This window comes from Salmo salar, chromosome 01 (assembly GCF_965601325.2).
Source record: "Salmo salar chromosome 01, fSalSal1, whole genome shotgun sequence".
Classification (NCBI taxonomy): Eukaryota; Metazoa; Chordata; class Actinopteri; order Salmoniformes; family Salmonidae; genus Salmo; species Salmo salar.
The window spans coordinates 79,781,673-79,805,260 of record NC_138291.1 but is presented as its reverse complement, the minus strand read 5'-3'; the positions used below and the strand labels follow the sequence as shown (position 1 = coordinate 79,805,260).

General features: G+C 41.8%; 1 protein-coding gene across 1 annotated transcript in view; it reads left to right on the top strand.

Annotated features, from left to right (window-relative positions):
- Window positions 1-23,588, top strand: part of prim2 (DNA primase subunit 2) — a 107,965-nt gene that overhangs the window by 63,486 nt on the left and 20,891 nt on the right. The window contains exons 8-10 of the mRNA NM_001140166.1: window positions 3,516-3,583; window positions 6,291-6,363; window positions 7,771-7,956. Of these exons, the coding sequence (NP_001133638.1) occupies window positions 3,516-3,583; window positions 6,291-6,363; window positions 7,771-7,956 (327 nt within the window). The remainder of the gene's footprint in view (window positions 1-3,515; window positions 3,584-6,290; window positions 6,364-7,770; window positions 7,957-23,588) is intronic.

Genomic DNA, 23,588 nt, shown 5'->3' with positions numbered 1-23,588 from the left:
AAACCATGGATTGGGGCCTAATTTATTTATTTAAATTGACTGATTTTCTTATGAACTGTAACTCACTATAGCCATTGAAATTGTTGCATGTTTAGTTTTATTTAGTAGTCTTATGGCTTGGGGGTAGAAGCCTGTCCGGGTCCTATTTAGTTCCAGACTTGTTTCATCGCTACCACTTGCCGTGTGAGAGCAAAGAGAACAGTCTGACTTTGGTGGCTGGAGTCTTTTGAAAATGTTTTGGGCTTTCCTCTGACACTGCCTGGTATAGAGGTCCTGGATGGCAATGTAGCTCCTTGTGGTCAGATGTCAAGCAGTTGCCATACCAAGCGGTGATGTAGCCAGTCAAGATGCAATTGATGGTGCAGCTGTAGAACTTTTTGAGGATCTGAGGGCCCATGCAGAATCTTTTCCGCCTCCTCGGTGTAGAGGTTATTTTATTTATTTTAATTCCGTTCCTTCACGACTGTGTTGGTGTATGTAGACCATGTTAATTCCTTAATGATGTGGACACAGAGGAACTTGAAGCTCTCTACCTACTCGACTACTGTACAGCCCCGTCGATGTGAATGGGGGCTTGCTCAGACCTCCATTTCCTGTAGTCCACAATCAGCTCCTTTGTCTTTCAGATCACTGACCTCCTCTCTATAGACGGTTTTGTCGTCGGTGATCAGGCATACCACCGTCGTGTCATCAGATGTAATGATGGTGTTGAAGTTGTGCGTGGCCACGTACGACTGTAAATATGACAATGGCGAATGTGTTGTTGCCTACCTTCACCACCTGGGGGTGGCCTGTCAGGATGTCCAGGATCCAGTTGCAGAGGGAGGTGTTCAGTACCAGGGTCCTGAGCTTAGTGTTGAGCTTTGTGTTGAGCTTTGAGGGCACTATGGTGTCAATTAACAGCATTCTCACATAGGTGTTCATTTACATTTACATTTTAGGTGTTCCTCTTCCAGGTTGGAGAGGGCAGTGTGGAGTGCAATAAGGATTGCGTCATCTGTGGATCTGTTGGGGCGCTATACGAATTGGAGTGGATTTTGGGTGTTTGGGATGATGATGTTGATGTGAGCCATGACCAGCCTTACAAAACATTTCATGGCTACAGATAGATGTGAATGCTACGGGGTGATAGTCATTTAGACAGGTTACCTTGGCGTTCTTTGGCACAGGGACTATGGTGGTCTGCTTGAAACATGTAGGTATTACAGACTGGGTCAGTGAGAATTTAAAATGTTAGTGAAGACACTCACCAGCTAGTCAGCGCATGCTCTTAATACGTGTCCTGGTAATCCTTCTGGCCCCCACGGCCTTGTGAATGTTAACCTGTTTAAAGGTCCTACTCACATCGGCTACAGAGAGCGAGATCGCACAGTCGTCCAGAACTGCTGGTGCTCTCATGCATGATTGTCACTTGCCTCAAAGCAAGCATAGAAGGAATTTAGCTTGTCTGGTAGGCTCGCGTCACTGGGCAGCTTGCGGCTGGGTTTCCCTTTGTAATCCGTGCTACTTTATAAACCCTGCCACATCTGACGAGCGTCAAAGCCGTCTTCAAGTTAAACTGGTAGAGTACTGAAATATTCTTGCAAGGTTTTCCTCTTCCCTTTTATTAAAATAGTTGACTCTCCACGGATAGGCATGCTTTACAGAAATTGTCGTTGTTACACAGCCAAGTCCTTCTGCTTTGGCTTCATGAAGATGTATATTATTTAATAAATATGAAGTGGCAGGGAGGCTTTGCAACAATGGGATCGGAGTCCAATCCGGTATCCAATCAGGATCAAATATCCATGTGCAGACAGTAGAGCAGGACGTGATTGTCATGGTAATGAAGCTGGGGTGGGAGGACACTCTCCTTCTCCGGTCAGCGTATGAGATTTATCTTTTGTCTGGCTCCTTTACAACGGGACAGGCTGACCCCACTCTGCTAGACTTCAGAAATTGGGAGTCGCTCCCATTCGTCGTTCGTGGCAATTATGCGGTTCACCAGCCGCTGCAATGGGGTAATGGACCCTTTCCTTCCACCCATATAAGCGTGCCATTGTGGCTGTTGTGTGTTATTAGAATGGCGATTCTCTTCCGTCAAGGACGGTGAGGGGATATCACAGAAAGCGTGTAATTAAAAGAGCGTCAAATTCAAAGCTGGATCCCCATCTGACTAGATTTCAGTCATTTTTGATTTCAAGAGACATAAATATTTTTCTGTCTTCCTGTTTTCAGTGTCTTTTTTTCACTCTTGCATCTACAGTTGTTAGGATGCACAGTATCAATTTATAGCTGAGGTGTCAAGCAAGCCCAATTGTTCTATTCTGATTAACCTTTTGGGATTGAGAAATCTGATCAGATTAAAAACAGGCTTTTTTTATATATATATATATATATATAGTCATTGTTGATAGCAGAAAACCCATATCATGATTGTTGAATTTGTAATATATGGTTAGATATATGTTTAGTATGCTTAAGTTGTACCTGCACAGCAAGGCCTACGTTTTTTAAATGCTTATACTTAATGCCAGCATGCAGTTGATCAATAAACATGAAAAATGAAGCAATCAATAGGGCGAGCAGCTGTTGTAGGTAAGTGTACAAAGGAAGGGGAACACTGACCCATGTGTCAGTAAATCTGTCTCCAGCTCCATGAGACAAGACATCCTTTACAGTTTGCAGCGTCAGGTTTTTTTTTTTTTTACGTCTGGCTCTTAATCTCTGAAAGGTACCGCCTATGATCTGGAGGCGATGATCAATTGACTGAAAAGGGCACAGTGGACTGGCCACGGTATCCAATTTGTCGCCGCTTCAATAGTTTGATCAAGCTCACAATGCCACGTCTCTTCATCATTGTCTCTGTTCTAGCTCCGCTAAACAGATATCCTGTCACGCTGGTTTCAGCATTAATTGATGACCCTTGCAGGGCGAAAGATCTGTATGTGCTTTAATTGTTTCGGTGGCTATTTTGGACCTCGTTGGATCCATATCTTCTAAGTTTAGCATCTCTGCGTCTTTTCTAAAGGCCTGAGGAAGTTTAAGACTTTCTTGGGGCATTTCTTTCTTGTTCAATTTTATAAACACGTTTTAAGACTGAATCGCGTTAGAGCTTGGTGCGGAAACTTCCAAGTGGAAGCTTTCCCAAGTCGGATGCTTATGGGATATTCGTAAATAAAGTTGAGGGTGAGAATTATGGAATTTGTGCAGAGAGGGATAAAAGGCTCTTCATGGTTGAGTTTCATAAAATATCTCTTGTGTAAAACATTAATCACCATCGCTGGGTTGGTGTCCCAATTCTTCCAACTGGCAAGGATAATAACACTTCCTCTCTCCATAAGCCATGGAGTGACGTAATTTCAATGAGGGTGTTAAACTTTGTAAGACCTTAGCTATATCCTCTGCTTTTTAGATTGAAGTATTATTACAGTAACATTCAATTGTTGCAGCAACTTTCAGCAACGTTCACTGATGTTTTCCGAACATGTTGATGTGCTACTGTTTCTCATGTGGTGCCCTTTTTTTCTTTGCAGCTGACAGCCCGCTCCCTACCGGCAGTGCAGTCTGATGAACGACTCCAACCTCTGCTTAACCACCTCAGGTAATTGGCATCATTAGTAGCATTATTGCTTTCTCTGCCGCTGCTTTAGTTTATTCATTATGACAATATAGTCATTATGGTTGCACTCCCAAAAAATACAGCTTGACAAAACTAACGGGGCATGCAGGAACCCGATTGAAAGGGTACTGAAATAACTGTGGTGAACTCACACCTTGAGTCCTCTGTTGAAAAGCAGCCCCCCCCCCAAAAAAACCGGTACTTATTTATTTTTAAGTTCATTTCTAGGTCGACTCAAATTCACTTCACAAATGTTCCTGAATCCGCTTTGTGTGCCACGTTTCCCGGAAAAGGCCTAATGTTCCTAACGCTAGATTCCCTCTGAGACCGTGTCCCCTCTGTCTCCGAACACTGTGATAATGGAACGCAAACAGCAAAGCTAATGTGTCAACTGGAAGCCAGGGATTTTATTTTTAGAGCCAGGCCCCGACAGTATCCACCCACCCATGACCGACAGACTGCCTGAGCAAAATAAAGGCAAAGAATCCCTCTATCGCCACGACGACCTCTGCAGATTACTATTTCCCGCAATCTCTTTTTTCTCCCTCCTTCAAATCTCTTCCACACATGCTCTCTTTCAATGGCTCTCTGAAATAGCCTCAGGCATAGTCCCCTGCTCTGTAGGAATGATCCAACCTGGGCCCTACAGGTCTAAAGCCCATCCTGGCTTTCAGAAAAGGACCCACCAGGAAGTCCTGGGCTAGGTTAAAGCCCCTCCACCTGTGTCTCACTGGCCATCTAGCCCCCCCTGCATCCTTCAATGATTGTAAAGGATAGGGAAACAAAAGGCATTCCCCAAAGGCAACTCTACCAACCAGCTGTGTCATTTGGTTTTTAATGAAGCCCGATTGAGGCCTCTTTTAATTGGATCTGTCATTGCAGGCACTTAGGTTGTTTCGACATCAGAACCCTTCCCACTGTGTTGCAATGCATGGCTATGCATGCTGGGGCAGCCAGATAAGGTAGTGTCATGGGGCCAGCTTGTGCCCTCGAAACAAACCCGTGTCCTCAAGCAAACTAGCTGTTGAATCGAAACGGGAAAACAAGAGGACTTGGACACAGAAGTGATAGCTGGCAGGGCCCCGCTCCATCAGAATTGAGCAGGCAGCATAAGCCCAAAGCCTGTGCATGGACCGTCGGTCGCTGGGTCCCACAGATGATTCCATTTCACTTTGAGATGTTCTGTGGTAAAAGCTAGATTACCAGGGAAGGATCCGGTTTCATCCGCAGCCAAAGTTGTCTTTGTATCTCTGGGAACCACAAATGTGGCTTAACCGTTTTTCAAAAGGCAGCTTCTGGAGTGCATCATTGATCCCCCTTTAAACTAATGTACACCACCTCTCCTTTAGAATTAAGGCATACTAGGAAAACTCGAGAAATTATTAGGACATACATTCTTAATGATGAATGTGTCATATTTGATTAAATACAGTTATAATTCATTATCATTTTCATGAAATGACAAATTCTAGATATTGGTTTACCGTAAGTTAACATGATAAATCAATTAGATGAAATGCCCTGATCTAAGTAGCTTGCAGATATAGTTAAGAAACTTGTGACAGTCAATGGCACTGAGGTTTACACCGTTTTAGTGATGCCGAAAAAGGACCTTGTTTAAACACATTTCTTTTAAATGATCGCCATTTGACCCAATATATTCTGTTAATGTTGCCTCGTGGGCAATTAGGTGGTCCAGGCCTCTAATCTAAGTCAAAGGATATGGTTTTACAAACCTGATTAGCCCGTAATCCGGCTGTTGAGCTCCATTTAATCGAGTGGCCTTTCAAATGGTATTTAGTCTCAATTTCTGTCATCTGGATTATATCAGTGCCGTAAGGCTGTGATCGGAGCGAGAAGATGCACCTCACATTTATTAAGCTTTCGTAGGTTAAATAGGGTTTTGACCTTTATCCATCAAATCAAGATGCCTAAATTAGGCAATTTGAGAGGACGCAATATTGAAGCAATATTTAGATTTTGAAAGTGTGTAAATGAATGTATCTTCCTGCAATTTTCAGACAGTTAAATGTTTTGTTAACTGGGTAAGATTACGGAGGTTGTGTAATACATAGGGTCTCTGGGGATCCTCTTCATTGGACAGCTGTTTTTTGGCAAGGCATACTGAAGTTGCACAAAGACAAGTCAGTTAATTTATGGAGGGCTTCTGTTCAAATGTCAGGCACTGGTAAATCAATCACACAGATATCGATCAATGGGATTGATCTTGACCAATGTAACATTTTGCTGGGAGGGACAATAGAAATGGATACAGCTGCAGAACATGCAGGAAGAACATTACTTTTGACTTATTCCAGAAACATGGTCACTGGTCCGCATACTTTATTTGAGAAACATTGAACATTTCCATTTGGGACTTATTTCCCAAATGTAAGGGCATTTGAAACATACTTCTTCTGTATGGAAATTGCAAAAAAAATTCTTTGCAATCCGCCATGCAATGAAATAAGTCAGACTTAATTTCTGTATAGTGCACAATTATAACTTTCTAAAAGGACTGCGGAGAGTAAGCTTGTTATCATGGACCCTGATCCCTAACCATGTAACCGTGTCCTGCTGTAGCACTTTGTAGGTTAATGACTGTTATTTATCTGGACCTATTGTTATAGACAGGAGTCATCTATTTTCTCTTTGCCCCTCTCTTGTTGGTCCATTTCTGTCCTTGTAGCCATGCTTACGTGGGTCAGGACTACAGCATACAGAAGAGTATTGGGAAAATTTCTTTGGAGCAGATCGATCCGGTGAGTATGCATTGAAACAAAAAGGGCACATTTATACTGGGGATGGCAGGTAAGATGGAGGATGTTGATTATATCAGAACAGAAATGTAAATGGTCATGTGGCGAGAACTGCTGCTACAGTATCTCGGTATTGGTCCATACTGTATGTTTCCATCAGAGGCGTAGTGGAGGGTAAACGCCTTTTACACACATATTTTGCTTGAGTGTTTACACACCTTTTGCAGGAAAATGCATTAACAGTATAGGGAGTGTTACTTTACTCACCGCGAACCGAGGTCAGCGTTTACTGTTTTATTACCACTACATCGCTGCTTTCCCATAATCAGACCTCCTTAGGATCACAAAAAAAAAAGTACAGTGAGGGAAAAAAGTATTTGATCCCCTGCTGATTTTGTACGTTTGCCCACTGACAAAGAAATGATCAGTCTATAATTTTAATGGTAGGTTTATTTGAACAGTGAGATACAGAATAACAACAACAAAAATCCAGAAAAACGCATGTCGAAAATGTTATAAAATGATTTGCATTTTAATGAGGGAAATAAGTATTTGAATGAGGGAAATAAGTATCCTCTCAATCAGAAAGATTTCTGGCTCCCAGGGGTCTTTTTTACAGGTAACGAGCTGAGATTAGGAGCACACTCTTAAAGGGAGTGTTCCTAATCTCAGTTTGTTACCTGTATAAAAGACACCTGTCCACAGACGCAATCAATCAATCACGTCAACAGATTGGTAAACCTGATAATAACTGGTGCTGTCTCCAACCTCACAGTAGGTGACTTCTGCTACCAGAATTGAAAGGCTGTCTGTGGCCTTGGATCTAGTTATTTTTTTTCTACCTCTGATCGGCACCTGTGGAGTTGGCCTTGAGCTAAGAGTGGCTAATACAGGACCTTGTGATCCCCAGACGGCTGGGCTAGACAGGCACCGCAACTACTCTCTCCCGCTGGTCTGCTAAATCAGCGTTCCTCCTTATCAGCCATTAATAATACATTTTATTTATAATGAACTTTTCATTACATCTCTGTGCTACGTACGGTGAGGGCATTAAAAATAAAATGTGAACATGGAACAAGATAGGAAAAGTGTACAGGAAGGCAATTGTATAGAGGTGCATGTGCTTTATTTACATGATATTGAGCTGTATTTATTTCACAGTACCACCGCAGCTTTAAGTGATAAGGAAGCCAGACCTAGATACATTTGAGCTTAGTCTGGATTAGGGTATCGCAGGTGACATAACAAACTGGCTGCATATCTGTGCTTTCATAGAGCAAACATGGAATATGGAGTCATTGGTGGATGAAATGGTTAATTCCATGCAGCTTGTTGATTGCATTACTGCCATGATAGAGTGAGATAGTTGACTTGCCTTCTGCCTGCATATGTTAATGTCTCTTCCTCTAGCTATCGGCCAAGTCCTACCCCCTGTGCATGAGGCAGCTCCACCGGGGGTTGAGGGACAGCCACCACCTCCGCCACGGCGGGCGCATGCAGTACGGACTGTTCCTCAAGGGTATCGGCCTCACTCTGGACCAGGCCCTGCAGTTCTGGAGGTCCGAGTTCGTCAAGGGCAAAGTGGACGCCGACAAGGTAACCTTCTTGGACTTGATTTGAGTTTGATTTCAAATGAATTAGATTTTAAAAATGCGTGTAAAACTGCTCCAGCCAGAGACAACAGTACATACATAAAATTCAGGCGATCCTCTCGGGTGCGTAACAATATGTTGAGCCTATTGCCAGTCCAATTTCTTAACTAGTAATATTTTGAAGTAGGAAGGAAATTAATCGTACATGGATAATAAACACAATGTATTCACAAAGAAACGCTCAAGTTACTCGGGTTGGTTGTATGGCCTAAATGTCCTCATACTGTATAGTTGTATTGATGGCAGAGATTAAGTTCTGCCCTTCCTCCAGGATCTTAGTTCTAGAATTGTAAGCGAATGCACCTCTGTTATGATTCCGTCTTACTTCATGTCTACAATGCATTCAACAAGAAAATGACTGTCCTCAGCTGAACTGGTCTCTCCCGGTTTCCACTTCTCATTCTGCATCTGAACTGTTCTTTCCAATTGATCCTCAATCACCAGAACCCTGATGAGGTTCCCATCTTCCTTAGAGGAGTTGTTTTGAAAGCTGATACATTTGAATATAATCCTCTGTCAAGAGATTTGAGCGCTCACTCAAGCTGTTCCACTGTAAATTCCTTTATCGTTCAAGTGGAATTTCACCTCAGGCTCAGCTGGAGAATAACACCACCCACTTCCCGATTTTTCGCCCACTCAAGTCTTGGACACTCAATGTCTGCTGTATCTCTGGCTGTTAAAGTGAAAGTCATCCCGATAGTGCATCCCTTTGTTAGGTCAAGTGTGCTGGTCTTTCTGTTTTCTAGTTGTATGCATCCGTGGTGGTAATGTTAGTGGCTACTGTATTTCAGGTAAGAGCTTCAATTTGTGGCAGTACGGTATGGTTAGTGTGTTGTTGACTGGCTGATTGCGCTGTTATGGTGGGTAAACGAACAAAATAAAGCAGCCGTTTTAGAAACTTTGGAATTATAGAATGAAAAACGTTTTGAGGGAGTTTGCTCACTATTTTTAGACCCACATTTTCAGGAGGATAGCGAATTCATACTAGGGGGTGAAGGATAGATTTTCTAATCTGCATTAACGATATGTGTATGAGGATTCTGCAAGTGTTATTCCCAGGCAGGGTACATAGGCTAGAATGTATCAACAGCACATACGTAGCAGTTATGCTGTAGGAGCAGCATAATTCATTTATGGGAACCTTTTTGTACATTTATATTTGTACTTGAATTTTCAGTTGAGTTTGAATAATTTATGGATTAAGAAAACAACATGATTTGGGGAAAGAAAACCAATACCATACTTCTGGAAGGTTATGTTTGTTTCTTCGTGAGTTGTGTTATCTTGCAAATGAGAAGAATATACCACAAAATGAATAACGTATGCTTTTAAAGTGCTTCGACTGCAGCAATCGTATTGATCAATGGAGGGCTAAAAATACAGGTGTTACATTGTGACAATACAAGGACAGGTGGGGGAGGGATAAGATGTGTTTATGCACTTCCAGTAATGTAAAATGAAGAAGATACACAATGGTTCTCTTTCTGCAGATACTGCTTTTTCGTTGATTGTTTAAAATTGTGTGCAATTTTCAGTGACAACACCACAGAGAAAATGGGTGCCTTTGCCACTTTTTCTTTGTAAGAGCAAAAGTTAAGATCTAGCTGAGTAATTTTGGGACAAGATGTGTTTTGAAGCACCACTTTACAAATATGTCCTCAAAAAGGAAGACAAATGTCCACAGATTACTGTAGTTTCACAATATTAACTCACATGCCCAACACAAGTAGATAGTGTAACGGGCGTCGTAAGGATCAGACCAAAACGCAGCGGGAACGTGTATACTCATCTTCTTTTTAATGTGAAGAAGGAAAAAACAAAGAAATCACGTATACAGAACGAACGAACGAACGAACGAACGAACGAACGAACGAACGAACGAACGAACGAACGAACGACACTAACAGTCCTATCAGGTGCTCACACACTAAACAGGAGACAACTACCCACAAATCCCATAGAAAAACACCCCTCTTAAATAAGACCTTCAATTAGAAGCAACGAGGAGCAGCTGCTTCCAATTGAAGGTCAACCCCATTAACTAAACATAGACATAGAAAGACTAGAACTAACATAGAACATTAACCAAAACCCCGGAACACTCTAAACAAACACCCCTTTACATAAACACATAGCCCAACAAACCCCGAACCACATAAAACAAACACCCCCTGCCACGTCTTGACCAAACTACAATAACAAAATACCCCTTTACTGATCAGGACGTGACAGATTCAAACAGGGCCTCAGAAATTTGAATTGTCTTACAAGTTTTAATCAGAATTAGACACCATACATTTACATTTATGTACGCCTACTTGATACTAGCTAATCATAGAAATGAACATTTTAATCTTATGTACATTCTAGTTTAACTTTGGTCAATGTCTACCCAGTAACACCATTTGACTGACGCTTGAATTTCTACACTCACTTTCACACTGGAGTGTATACTTACTGAGCTGCCCTTCGATTTTCACAAGTTGGGAGGGAAAAGTCATGTGAAATAAGTCAATACTGTATATTTTGACATATAAATACATAAGTACATTGATTTCTAGCAGCACTCTGCTCAAACACCTGAAATTAAATAATTTCTGTGAACACTTCTCCCTGTACACTTCTCAACTTTCTGACTGACTTAGGCATCGAGTAGATTAGGGTCATTGTGAGACACCTTCAAGACTGGCCTTTTCCACTGAGACTTCAGCAGTACAGCGTGGCGAACAAAACATTCGCCTTGTTGTACTGGTTTCCATGGAGGCACGCCATAGTTCAGAGTTGCTTTGACTTCACTACTGCGAAGCCACTTTCACACACTCTCTCAAAAGCCCTTTTTCCCATTCCTCCAGCTTCACTTCCTCCTCCTCCACATCCCCCATCCTACAGTAGCCTCGCACCATTTGTCCTGTTTAAGCGGCTCCCAGCCCAGGCGGGCGGACAGATTCTCTGCCGGTCATGGAACGCCACTCCTCAAAGTGACCTATTTTCAGGGTGGCTGGGTCCCCTCTGTCTGCCCTCTCAGGTGGAACTTGGACTGCGGCATACACAAAGCCCAGGCCTTTGTCCCATGGTGGAGGAGGCAGCGGAGATGCAGGCTGGTGCCAGGCAGGTCGCGGTTCTCCCAGTGATGTATGTGCCGTTTGTGGCAGGCTGCATAAAGCCTCCCCATTTAGCATGTGGCTGGCGCGGGGGGAGAAGATTGGAGCCAGCGAGGCTGAAACGGGGCCTGCCTTGGCTGCCAGAGGTACCTAATGTTACAGAACAGGGAGGGAAAAAATTATGGAAGCGAACGTGATCGCCATTGATTTCTGAGTTTCTCCGGAAGGTATTAATTTGGATGACTACTCTCTTTTGTTCTGCTGTTTTGCGGTCATGTTGACTCTGGGTACTTGGCTATGATATCCCACGGTAGCCCTTTACACTCATACCCGTATATGACTTGAACATGGCAGATTTGGACACCGATAAGCGCCTAAATTGGAAAGCAGTGGCTGTACACTAACATGCTATACATGACGTCAGAGCTGAGGGTCGCCGCTTCACCACTCTGTCTCGGTTTTGACTGACAGCCGGTCTGAACTTGAGCGCCGCACCTGCAACAAGAAGTTGCCCCCACCCCTCCTGGTAATTGGGCAACTTTTGCACATTTTTTGTTTCCTGAGTGAGGGAAATGCTGTAAATTACGAGGACTCAATGTATTTTGGAAGATGATCCAGTACGTTGAGGATTATAATAAATACCGCTTTGACGTCATACAAGCAAGCCAAACACCCGTGAGTCCAAATGTGTAATTTACATTTCCATATCATAAAACTCATGTAATATAGTGTCAACATTTATGATCACAATGTTTGATGTACAGTTACAAGATGACATGGCTTATACACGGATGGGACGTTAAACGGGTGTCCTGACTCTGAGGTCATTAAAGATCCCATGTCACTTATTGTAAGAGTAGGGGTGTTAACCCCGGTGTCCTGGTTAAATTCCCAATCTGGCCCTCATACCATCATGGTCACCTAATAATCCCCAGTTTCCAATTGGCTCATTCATCCCACTCCTCTCCCCTGTAACTATTCCCCCAGGTCGTTGCTGCAAATGAGAATGTGGTCTCAGTAAACTTACCTGGTAAAATAACGGATAAATAAAATAAAAATAAATAAATACCCTGGGTTATCCTGAACACGATGAGCTAATGTTTGTTGTACTGTGAACACAATTTGCAGTGGACCACGCAGCTGAATGCACTTGCCTTGTGAAAGCCTAACACTGTAAGATCGTATTTTGCTAGTCATTTTGGCAATAGAACAAACTTTCAAATGATGCCCGCCTGACCCAGATTGCGATTTTATAATGTACCGTTTTTGGATTGCGTAAACAACAGTAATTCTGTAAAGGCGGGGAAGCGGGGTTGTTCCAATCAAAACAACTACAAGTGTGCTTGCTGTAGTTCCTCGATGGCACAGCTAGCTGAGCAACAAAAAAACACCTTATGGATGAAGATTCTTCTTTGAGTCATAAGTGCATTGAAATTACTTAGGAACTGTGCACACTTTAAAGAGGTGCATGCCCACTTGGAGACCTGTTAGACCTCTCACTCAAACCCAAGTAATTGTTTTGTCTTGTGTTGCACCTACCCCATATTTTCCAAGAATGTTCTTACCATGTTACTGAATGTGTCCAGAGTATTTTCAGATTTCGTTAGCAATAAATGTGGCAAACTAAAGTACATGTAAAATGCACATGAAATCAAGTGTAATGGTCAGATTCAGTCTAGTCAGGTGAACTGTTGTCCTCACCTTTAGTCTAACCTTTTAATTGCTACCATGGTTATGCATGTACTTTCCATATTTATTTTGTAAGAAACATTTCAATTTAGCCCTATCCATATAGGCAAATTCCCACCAGTGTAAGGGGTTAAGTGAAGGTAAATTATTTGTCAACAGACACTGAAATATGTCCACCGCAAGTACGGTGCTGCATTAGTAAAAGCAGTCCCAAGCTGATGTGCTATTAGGAGAAACAGCCGGAATCAGCTCAGACGTGGCGACTCGTGATGAACCAATGTGTGTAAGTTCCATTATTGATTAAGTTCAGTATGAAGCTGATTTGATGTAAATAAATAATGGCAAGAAGCCCCTTGGCCCTCTTCCAGCTCCTCAGCCTTCTGCATGCTCCTGGAACATGACTACATCCTCAGAAAACCCTCATCAATATTGCACTGTCTCGCGCCTCTGCACTCTGACCGCATACGCTCCATATCAATAGCCTGGACCATGTTAACCTTTTCTTCTCTGTGGTTGGAGGCCAGGGGGCCGGCAGGGCAGAACGGCTCAGGTCTCTACTGCTGCTTAGCGGACAACATTTGTGTTGATGGAGCGTGGACAAAGTGAGGTGCGTCAGGGTGAAACTCATTAGACTGGCTCACTGGCGGACCGACCTGCAGAGGAGCTAATCCTCCTGACTGGCCATGCAGGGACACGCCATATCTACATTAGTGATTCGTATTTCCTTCCCGAATCGCATTCCATCTAAAGATGAAAGCAGCAAGTCTGGACCAAGGTGCTGCCGGTCTTATTTAAAAAAGAAAAGAAAAAACATTTACAGTCTAGCAGGTGTTGGCAGCTTGTGTAGCAGCTGCATGTCGGAGCATCTTTTATAGCGCCTGCGGGTGTAATGAGCCTATAAACACAGGCATATGGACCTGTGGAGTTGTACTGTTGACCTCGAGAAGCTGACACCGATATTATGTTGGATGTATATCCAGACCTATAGAGAATTTGAAAAAACTGCTACATATGTAGTCAGAGTAAAATTGCGTATCATAAATCTATAGGACTTATTTTCTTAGTTCCTGCTCACCTGATGTAAACTCAAGTTACTTTGCAGACGCCTCCCAAATCAAATATTCTTCAGTTATACAGTCACTAGTGAAAGTCTACACACCCCTTGCACAGTTTTCACATTATGCTGCTTTAAAATGAAGTCTAAAAAGGGAGTAAATGTGTTTTTTCCTACAAATCTACAAAACCTATAACATTTCACTCTGCGGTCAAATATGGTAAAATCAAAGGATTTATTTCCTATAAACTTTGATTTGCTATTCAAAGATAAATTATTTTTACAACCCCCCCTCCCCCCAGGGCACATTTTAGATCTAGAATTAGAATCGTTTTCCTACTGATGCACTCAACCTACTCCACATTTCCAAAGTGATACAAAATAAAAAACCATGGTGCCTTGATTGAATATGTCTTCACACCCCAGAGTTAATAGTTGGTGGAAGCACCTTTGGCAGCCATTACAGCTGTGAATAATTTTGAATAAGATTCTACCAACTTTGCACAACTAATTATTCTTTCATTTTGGAAGTGTGGAGTAGGTTGTGTACTACATCTGTAGGTGGAAAAATCTAATGTAATAAATGTTTTTATGTAATTTTAAGGCAGCAGAATGTGGAGACAGTACAAGGGGTGTGCAGCCCCACTAGGCACTGTAATTGGAATTCACAAGATGTGTTTGTTTGGTTTTCTCTGAATCATTCACAGGAAGTGTAAAGAAATTGGTTTGAAAATAGATGAGCATAGATTATCAATTGGTATGCAACTCCAGGCTAGACCCTAATGACTGTTTATTACTGTAAAACTTTTATTCTACACGGTTTTTTATTTTGAGTTTGTGTAGTAAATTTAGTCTTGTGTTTGCTCATGGACAGATGGCTTGATAGATGGGCAAACAACAATGGATTGTTTCAGGAAATTGCAGAGCTGCTGTCATCAAAGCTTTTCAACATTGAGTCTTTTTTTTTCTTCTCTCTTCTAGCAATGTAAACTTTAAAACACATGCATCACTAGGCTTTGTTCTGCGGAGCTGTAAGTGCTGAGGGGTGCTTTTGAAGGATGACCACTGAGACAGAGGGCTGAGGAGAGAGAAGCATCTCCCTGAACAGCCAGCCTAAGGAGTCCACCAGGAGAAAGGGGATAACTAGTCAGTTGCACAACTGAATGCATTCAACCGAAATGTGTCTTTCGCATTTAACCCAACCCCTCTTCAGGATTCTTAATATTCTCCACTGGTGTGAAGCAACAGCCCAGCACAGCCAGATTCTGCCTAAGTTACTGTTGCTGCCTGACGCAGTGTATCCTGGGAAGGTCTCCAGACTTCAGTCTAAGCCTGATGGGATGTTTGAGAGCTAGGCTACGTGTAGGAATTTCATTCCCAACAGTTGAGCTCCATTGATCTACTATCTTTCTCTGCTCAAGTAAATGGTCAGATCGCGTCTAATTGAGAAGCATTTCAAATATTTCGACATCGCTCTTGGTATAAGGATGATAATTCATGCCTATTGCAGCGTAAAATTGTATAGGCCCAATACTTGGAATGCAAATCCTGATATTATGTTCACTTATGCATAGAGTGGTTGGTTGTTCTGTGCCAATTAGTGGCAAGATATTCTACAACTACTGTGCAGAATAGCTGTGCTTAGTAGCTGGGTAGTCCTCTCAATCTTACCCTCTATTTTTCTACTGTCTACCAAGGTCTACTTTACTGTGTATTTTGATCTGTTACCTTCAGGCAGTAAGCGGTGTATAATTTATGGTAAAAACGCTGTCCCCTTGCCAATGTCAAAAAAGGCATGTGGTGTTCAACAAGCGCAGGATCGGCCCAGAGATAATAGGCTCAGACGGGTAGTATAGTATCGCCATTCATCCACACACACACCTGCGCGCACACACACACCTGTGCGCACATACACGCAACACACACACACTTGCAAAGCAGCTGCTGGTTTAATTAGAGCACTCCCCTTCTCCTGAGACATCACAGTCCACAGTACCAACGAGGTGTCCTCCATCAAGCAGCTCTACCTGGCTGCCCTAGACGCTGTTTACTCAACAAAACCCACCTGCGCCTCCATGACTTCCCACCACTAATTGACAGCGAGAGGAGACACTCAAGGGTGGCAGGGTGTAAAGTGGGTGGGACTCACTGCTTCTAGATCTGTGACGGTTTCAAGCAGGTTTGAACACTGAAGAAATGTGCCCTTGACTAAAGTAGCTGCTTTACTTGAGTTGCTCCAGTGGAAAAGTAATTCTGTGTCCAATGTTAAATCTATTTATGCAGCAAAATCGAAAGAGGTGGTCTTATTTGATCACAGTCCAATTATTTTACTCGTGGCTGTCAAGGGCACATCATCTCAACTCTAAAGTAGCATTCCCTTCTCGTTGTCTCCTTTCCTTCATCTCCACTAATCTGAAAACACAATGGGTGAATGTGATATGGCCAAAGCCTATCAGGCATCATGAAAACTATAGCTCTTACACTGCCTTCATTTGTCTCATAACATCTGATTTAACAATGTTTATCTGCAATGTAATACCCTCAAAAGTTCCAAAAATGTCAGTTGGGTTTTGAAACATTTTTGCATATTTATCACCCCGATGATCTTTCCAAAGTTAAGACTTGGATTAGAAAACATTTTGTGCATTGTTTTGCAAGACTAATAACTTTGAGGACAATGGGTAACACAGACCTTGCTTGTTTTTATTTGTACTTCTTAAAGGTAGACTTAGCAAAATGAAGTTGCCACAAGCAACACCGCCGATATTGAGATGAGCGAGATGCAACACTTCGCTCTCAGTCACACACCATATCTGGGCATGTGCACCGGTTCTCTTCACGCTGTTACAGTGTGGCATTCACGGAACCAAAATAGCGGAGAAGTTGAGCCTTGCACTTCAACGCTCTTAGTTGTTGCGAAAATTTACCCATTATGCACTTAACTTTCTGCATCTACGTCATGTCACTGAGTCTACCTTTAAAGTTGTGGTTGAGAGTGAGAAATGAACACATGAAATCAATTTGAACCATCAGGAGGGGGTACTTGCTAGCAGCCTGGATGAGCCGATACACTGTACTAATTGGATATGTTAACAGTTCCAGTCATTTATATTTTTTCATTTACAAAATGTGTTTATTCTGCATTTGTGTGGTGAGCAGTAGAACATTGTTTTGGCTTATGTCAGTGTGCTTGCTTATCATTTTATAGTCTTTTTTTACCTGCTTTGTTCCAACCTCCATGTTGAGTACCTGCCTTAGTGTCTTGCAAAAGTATATAGACCCCTTGCATTTCTTCACATTTTGTGTTAAAGTGGGATTAAAATGGATTTAAGGATTTAAGAACACAAAATACTATCGTTGCAGGAGTATTCAGCGACTATATAGGCTCATGATTTTTAAACGGTTACAGAGTTCAATGTCTGTGATGGGAGAGAACTGAGGATTGATCAACAACATTGTAGTGACTCTACAATAATGACCTAAATGACAGAGTGAAAAGAATACAAATATACAGAATACAAATATTCCAAAACATGCAACAAGATACTTAAGTTGGGGTAAACACAACACATCACTGAGTAACTGGCTCTTTATTTTTAAGCATGGTGGTGGCTGCATTATGGTATGGGTATACTTGTCATCGGCAAATACTGGAGTTTTTCCAGGATAAAACGAGATGAGATGGAGCTAAGCACAGGCAAAATCCTAGAGCAGGGTTTCTTGAACGATGGTTTGGGACCCAAAGTGAGCCCTAAATATGTGAGAAGTGGGTCACGAGTTATGAGTAAACATTTAGAATCATACACTATTTCTTCTTAGTTTGGGTCATTCGAGGACAGCACATTTCACATTTGGGTCTCGAGCTCTTAAGAACCTCTGTCCTAGAGGAAAACCTGCTTTACACCAGAAGCTGGGAGAGGAATTCAACTTAAATCCTCATTTAAAAAAATTAAAATAAATTAATTTTCTTCCACTTTGACATTGCAGAGTATTTTGTGTAGATTGTTGACAAACAAATGACAATTAAATTAATGTTAATCTCACTTTGAAACCCAATAAAATGTGAAGAAGTCCAAGGGGTCTGAATACTTTTGCAAGGCTCTATACAGTTGAAGTCAGAAGTTTACATCCACTTAGGTTGGAGTCATTAACCACTCCATAAATTTCATGTTAACAAACTATAGTTTTGGCAAGTCAGTTAGGACATCTATTTTGTGCATGACACAAGTAATCTTTACAACAATTGTTTACAGACAGATTATTTCACTTATCATTCACTGTATCACAATTCCAGTGGGTCAGAAGTTTACATACACTAAATTGACTGTGCCTTGAAACAGCTTGGAAAATTCCAGAAAATTATGTCATAGCTTTAGAAGCTTCTGATAGGCTAATTGACATAATTTGAGTCAATTGGAGGTGTACCTTCAAACTCAGTGCCTCTTTGCTTGAAATCATGGGAAAATCAAAAGAAATCAGCCAAAACCTCAGAGAAAATTGTAGACCTCCACAAGTCTGGTTCATCCTTGGGAGCAATTTCCAAATGCCTGAAGGTACCACGTTCATCTGTACAAACAAAGGTACGCAAGTATAAACACCATGGGACCATGCAGCCGTCATACCGCTCAGGAAGGAGACGCGTTCCGTCTCCTAGAGATGAACGTACTTTGGTGCGAAAAGTGCAAAGCAATCCCAGAACAACAGCAAAGGACCTTGTGAAGATGCTGGAGGAAACGGGTACAAAAGTATCTATATCCACAGTAAAACGAGTCCTATATTGACATAACCGGAAAGGCCGTTCAGCAAGGAAGAAGCCACTGCTCCAAAACCGCCATAAAAAAAGCCAGACTATGGTTTGCAACTGCACATGAGGACAAAAATCGTACTTTTTGGAGAAATGTCCTTTGGTCTGATGAAGCAGAAATAGAACTGTTTGGTCATAATGACCATCGTTATGTTTGGAGGAAAAAGGGGGATGCTTGCAAGCCGAAGAACACCATCCCAACCGTGAAGCACGGGGGTGGCAGCATCATGTTGTGGGGTTGCTTTGCTGCGGGAGGGACTGGTGCACTTCACAAAATGGATAGCATCATGAGGGAGGAAAATTGTGTGGATATATTGAAGCTACATCTCAAGATATCAGTCAGGAAGTTAAAGCTTGGTCGCAAATGGGTCTTCCAAATGGACAATGACCCCAAGCATACTTCCAAAGTTGTGGCAAAATGGCTTAAGGACAACAAAGTCAAGGTATTGGAGTGGCCATAACAAAGCCCTGACCTCAATCCCATAGAAAATCTGTGGGCAGAACTGAGAAAGCATGTGCAAGCAAGGAGGCCTACAAACCTGACTCAGTTACACCAGCTCTGTCAGGCAGAATGGGCCAAAATTCACCCAACTCATTGTGGGAAGCTTGTGGAAGACTACCCAAAACGTTTGACCCAAGTTAAACAATTTTTAAATGCAATTCTACCAAACAAATGAGTATGTAAACTTCTGACCCTCTGGGAATGTGATGAAAGAAATAAAAGCTGAAATAAATCATTCGCTCTACTATTATTCTGGCATTTCACATTCTTAAAATAAAGTGGTGATCTTAACTGACCTAAGACAGGGAATTTTTACTAGGGTAAATGTCAGGAATTGTGAGAAACTGAGTTTAAATGTATTTGGCTAAGGTGTATGTAAACTTCCGACTTTAACTGTATGCAGTACCAGTTCAAAGTTCAAAGTGCACACTCATTCAAGGGTTTTTCTTTATTTTTACGATTTTCTACTTGGTTGAATAATAGTGAAGACATCAAAACAATGAAATAACACATGGAATCATGTAGTAACCAAAAAAAGTGTTAAATAAATCAAAATATATATTTTATATTTGAGATTCTTGAAAGTAGCCACCCTTTGACAGCTTGGCATTCTCTCAACTAGCTTCATGAGGAATGCATTTCCACATATGCTGTGCACTTGTTGGCTGCTTTTCCTTCACTCTGCAGTCCAACTCATCCCAAACCATCTCAATTGGGTTGAGGTCAGGTGATTGTGGAGGCCAGGTCATCTGATGCAGCACTCCATCACTCTCCTTCTTGGATAAATAGCCCTTACACAGCCTGGAGGTGTGTTGGGTCATTGTCCTGTTGAAAAACAAATGATAGTCCCAGTAAGTGTCCTTTAGTAGTGGTTTCTTTGCAGCAATTGGACCATGAAGGCCTGATTTCATGCAGTCTCCTCTGAACAGTTGATGTTGATGTGTCTGTTACTTGAACTCTGAAGCATTTATTTGGGCTGTAATCTGAGTTGCAGTTAACTCTAATGAATTTATCCTCTGCACCGGGGGTAACTCTGGGTCTTCCTTACCTGAGACGGTCCTCATGAGAGCCAGTTTCATCATAGCGCTTGATGGTTTTTGCGACTGCATTTGAAACATTCAAAGTTCTTAATGTTCCGGATTTACTGACCTTCATGTCTTAAAGTAATGATGGACTGTCGTTTCTCTTTGCTTATTTGAGCTGTTCTTGCCATAATATGGACTTGGTCTTTTACCACAGGGCTATCTGCTGTCACAACACACCCCTACCTTGTCACAACACAACTGATTGGCTCAAATGCATTAAGAAGGAAAGAAATTCCACAAATTAACTTTCAACAAGGCACACCTGTTAATTTAAATGCATTTGAGGTGACTACCTCATGAAGTTGGTTGAGAGAATGCCAAGAGTTTGCAAAGCTGTCATCAAGGCAAAGGTTTGCTATTTTGAAGAATCTCAAATTTAACACTTTATTGGTTACTACATGATTCCATATGTGTTATTTCATAGTTTTGATGTCTTCACTACTCATCTACAATATAGAAAATAGTAAGAATAAAGAAAAACCCTTGAATTAGTTGGTGTGTCCAAACTTTTTGAACTAGTACTGTATACCCATGCATGACAGGTAGGCCATCCCGTTCAACTGGAGGCCCATAGTAAATAAACGCTAGTGTTTGCTAAAATATAATTATGCTCGATCTTATGGTATTTAGATGCAGGTATTTGTTTATTTTCATTATCCTACACTGAGACCAGAAACTCCTATTATAACAGTCCTATTTGTTTCTCCCTCCACTCCTACTCATGACTCGGTCCTCCATATAGCACTTAGTTTTTCTGTAGTTTAATAGTTTCTCATTCACTGCCCTTGATTGAAACTGGGTAATTAGGTAATTGACCCAGGAACATTGAGTGTCTGGCGAATCTGTATGTGACTGGCTGCATGCAAAACCCTGCCAAACTATTTAAATGCTCCTTGAAGGTGCTACAGGTTTTTATTATTCAAGTCACTCCCAGGATGTAATCTCTGTTTCCATCTAGTTCTATGCTTAATGTCTCTGCCGAAGCATTAGTCTTTGGAGCGCTCTCGCTTTTGCTGTCTGCTCTTGATACATTTGACACAGCCAGACAAGAAAGGTGGAGGAGCTGTGCTCTGTTCGCACCCTGACACTGAAAGAAAAGGCTTCCTGTATTGAAAAAAAAAGCTTCTGAACATATATGGCGATTGCTTAGACTACTGCCGTAATGTCCACTATGGGCTTGGACTCTGAAGAAACCTTTCCGAAGTTGGATTAAAATTGTATGGATTTTAAGAAGACTTTACATATTAATATATCCAATATCCTCTGTGCTTTCCACCTAAATCCAGAGCCAGTCTATAGCCTAGAGTTCCCAAAATGTTAGACTACATTTATTTGTCATCCATAAAGGCAGGAAGTGCCTAACAATTATGTAGCATGTATGTAGCTTGTATCCTCAAGCTATTTACCCAACCCACTAATATAATGGTCTCTGAAGGCTCCACTTTTCTTAACCGCAACAGCAGACAAATGTGCATTTTAGGAAGAGCCATGATGTATTATGGAGTCCCTCATCTTCAATGTTGCCCTGAGTTTGCACCCTTTATTTGACAAGGTGTTCTTTGTCATAAGGCTTGTAGTGGTGATTAAAATGAAACATGCTTTAATGGCATTACACATAAAATGGATTAGTCCTAGTGCCACATCAGTCACAATGGACTGTCTCTGAGGAGCCACGGCAAGGCTTGTGTACACACACACACACACACACCTCTTATCCTCTCTACTCTGACACCATTGCCAACGTGTGTTGGACTGGAGATGTTAGCAGGCTGTACAGAAGGCCCACAGGGCAGACACTGCATTATCCAACAGCCGTGTCAACATGCTTTACTTCCTGTCTGCTCTGGCTGCTTTCTGTAGTTTTCACACAGCCTCTTCCAAAACCCTCAGTAGAAATGAGGGACTGTTTGGGGTTAAATGAAGTAGTACCGGCTGCACGCTACTATGGTTTGTATGGGGTTTTTTTCCACATTGAAGCCAACTTCTCAGGATCTGTTACCTCTTGGGATGTGTTTGATAAAGCTTTGAAATGAGAGCTTCATTGTTTTCCTGCATGTTGCTTTTGTTGTTTTTGGTAGGTGTGCAAAACAGAATCTGAATGCTTTGAGCCATTTTTGGTATTGAAATAAATTATGAAATGGCAAAATCTTTCCATTGTGATTCATTATTGGATTCGCTAGCTTTTCAGTTACGGGTTAAAGTTTAGCGTCAGACATGCCTTACATCAATCTCACTTCAACTAGCCTACATATTGCTGTCAAACATTGGAAAGACAAGCAGCTCTCAGGTTTTGAAATTACATTCCGTAAGGGAGCGCACAGCGCTCCGAATGTCGATCTGCCATTTGTTCACCGTTCATTTGGCGCCGCGTGTTTTAAAAAATATATATAGTTTAGGGACCACCCACCCGTGGGTGTCTTACTGCTGATATTTTCACGAGGTTGTACATGTAGAATTGGTTAGGACTCTGTTTGAAAATTACGTTTGGCACTCTTCAGAGATGCTAAGTAAACGCTACCATGCCTTAAAGAAAAGCTTGCAATTGCAAAGAAAAGAGCGTGCTGCCAATTTATTCCAGCTGGAATTTAAGATCAGTGATGGAAAAACAATGCACTTCCTCCAATGAGCATTTGCATACATTACTTTGGAAATAGTTGACATTAATACAGTAATTACTGTTATAAGAGAAGTGGGGTGTGCAGTGGCTCCGTGTGTGGCAGTCTTTCAGCAGAGCACTGAATGGCTGGCACTTCTGACACTCAATAGCTCCGCCACTGTGTAATTAGACTGGCTTTATCTAACAAATGTCATTGTTGTCCTTGGAGCTCGGCTCCTTGTGAGTGGCTCTGACTGGATGGACAAGTAGGCATCCGGAAGTAGTGGCTTGTGACCTTTCAATCAAAGTTACCTACTTCACAGTTTGTGTGGTTTCGTTGATGTACTTGTCAAAAAAAGATGAAGTCCTTTTCTTAACTATCTGTTCTCGATGTCCTAAGTTTTTAGTGTCAAACTCTCCGTGCTCACTGTCACTTATTAATATGCATGAATAGCGGTAACACCGGAAACTTTTACACAAATGTCAAAGCACCGACCAAAGCGCTCCTAGAACAATTTTAATACAGTAGGCTGTGATCTTTAAACTGGAAATGGCTTCCTAAATCCTTAGGAGCACCATATAATTAATATATGATTGGTGAGTAGTTTTTATCGCTCCTGAGATTGCTACGATGCAGCTGGTCACCTTGTCAAGTCCAGGGGTTTTATTGCAACTGTAATGGATTATGATGAGTACCATCGTGATTAATGTTTTCTCGCTCTCCCGCAGCCCTCTGTTGATTTTA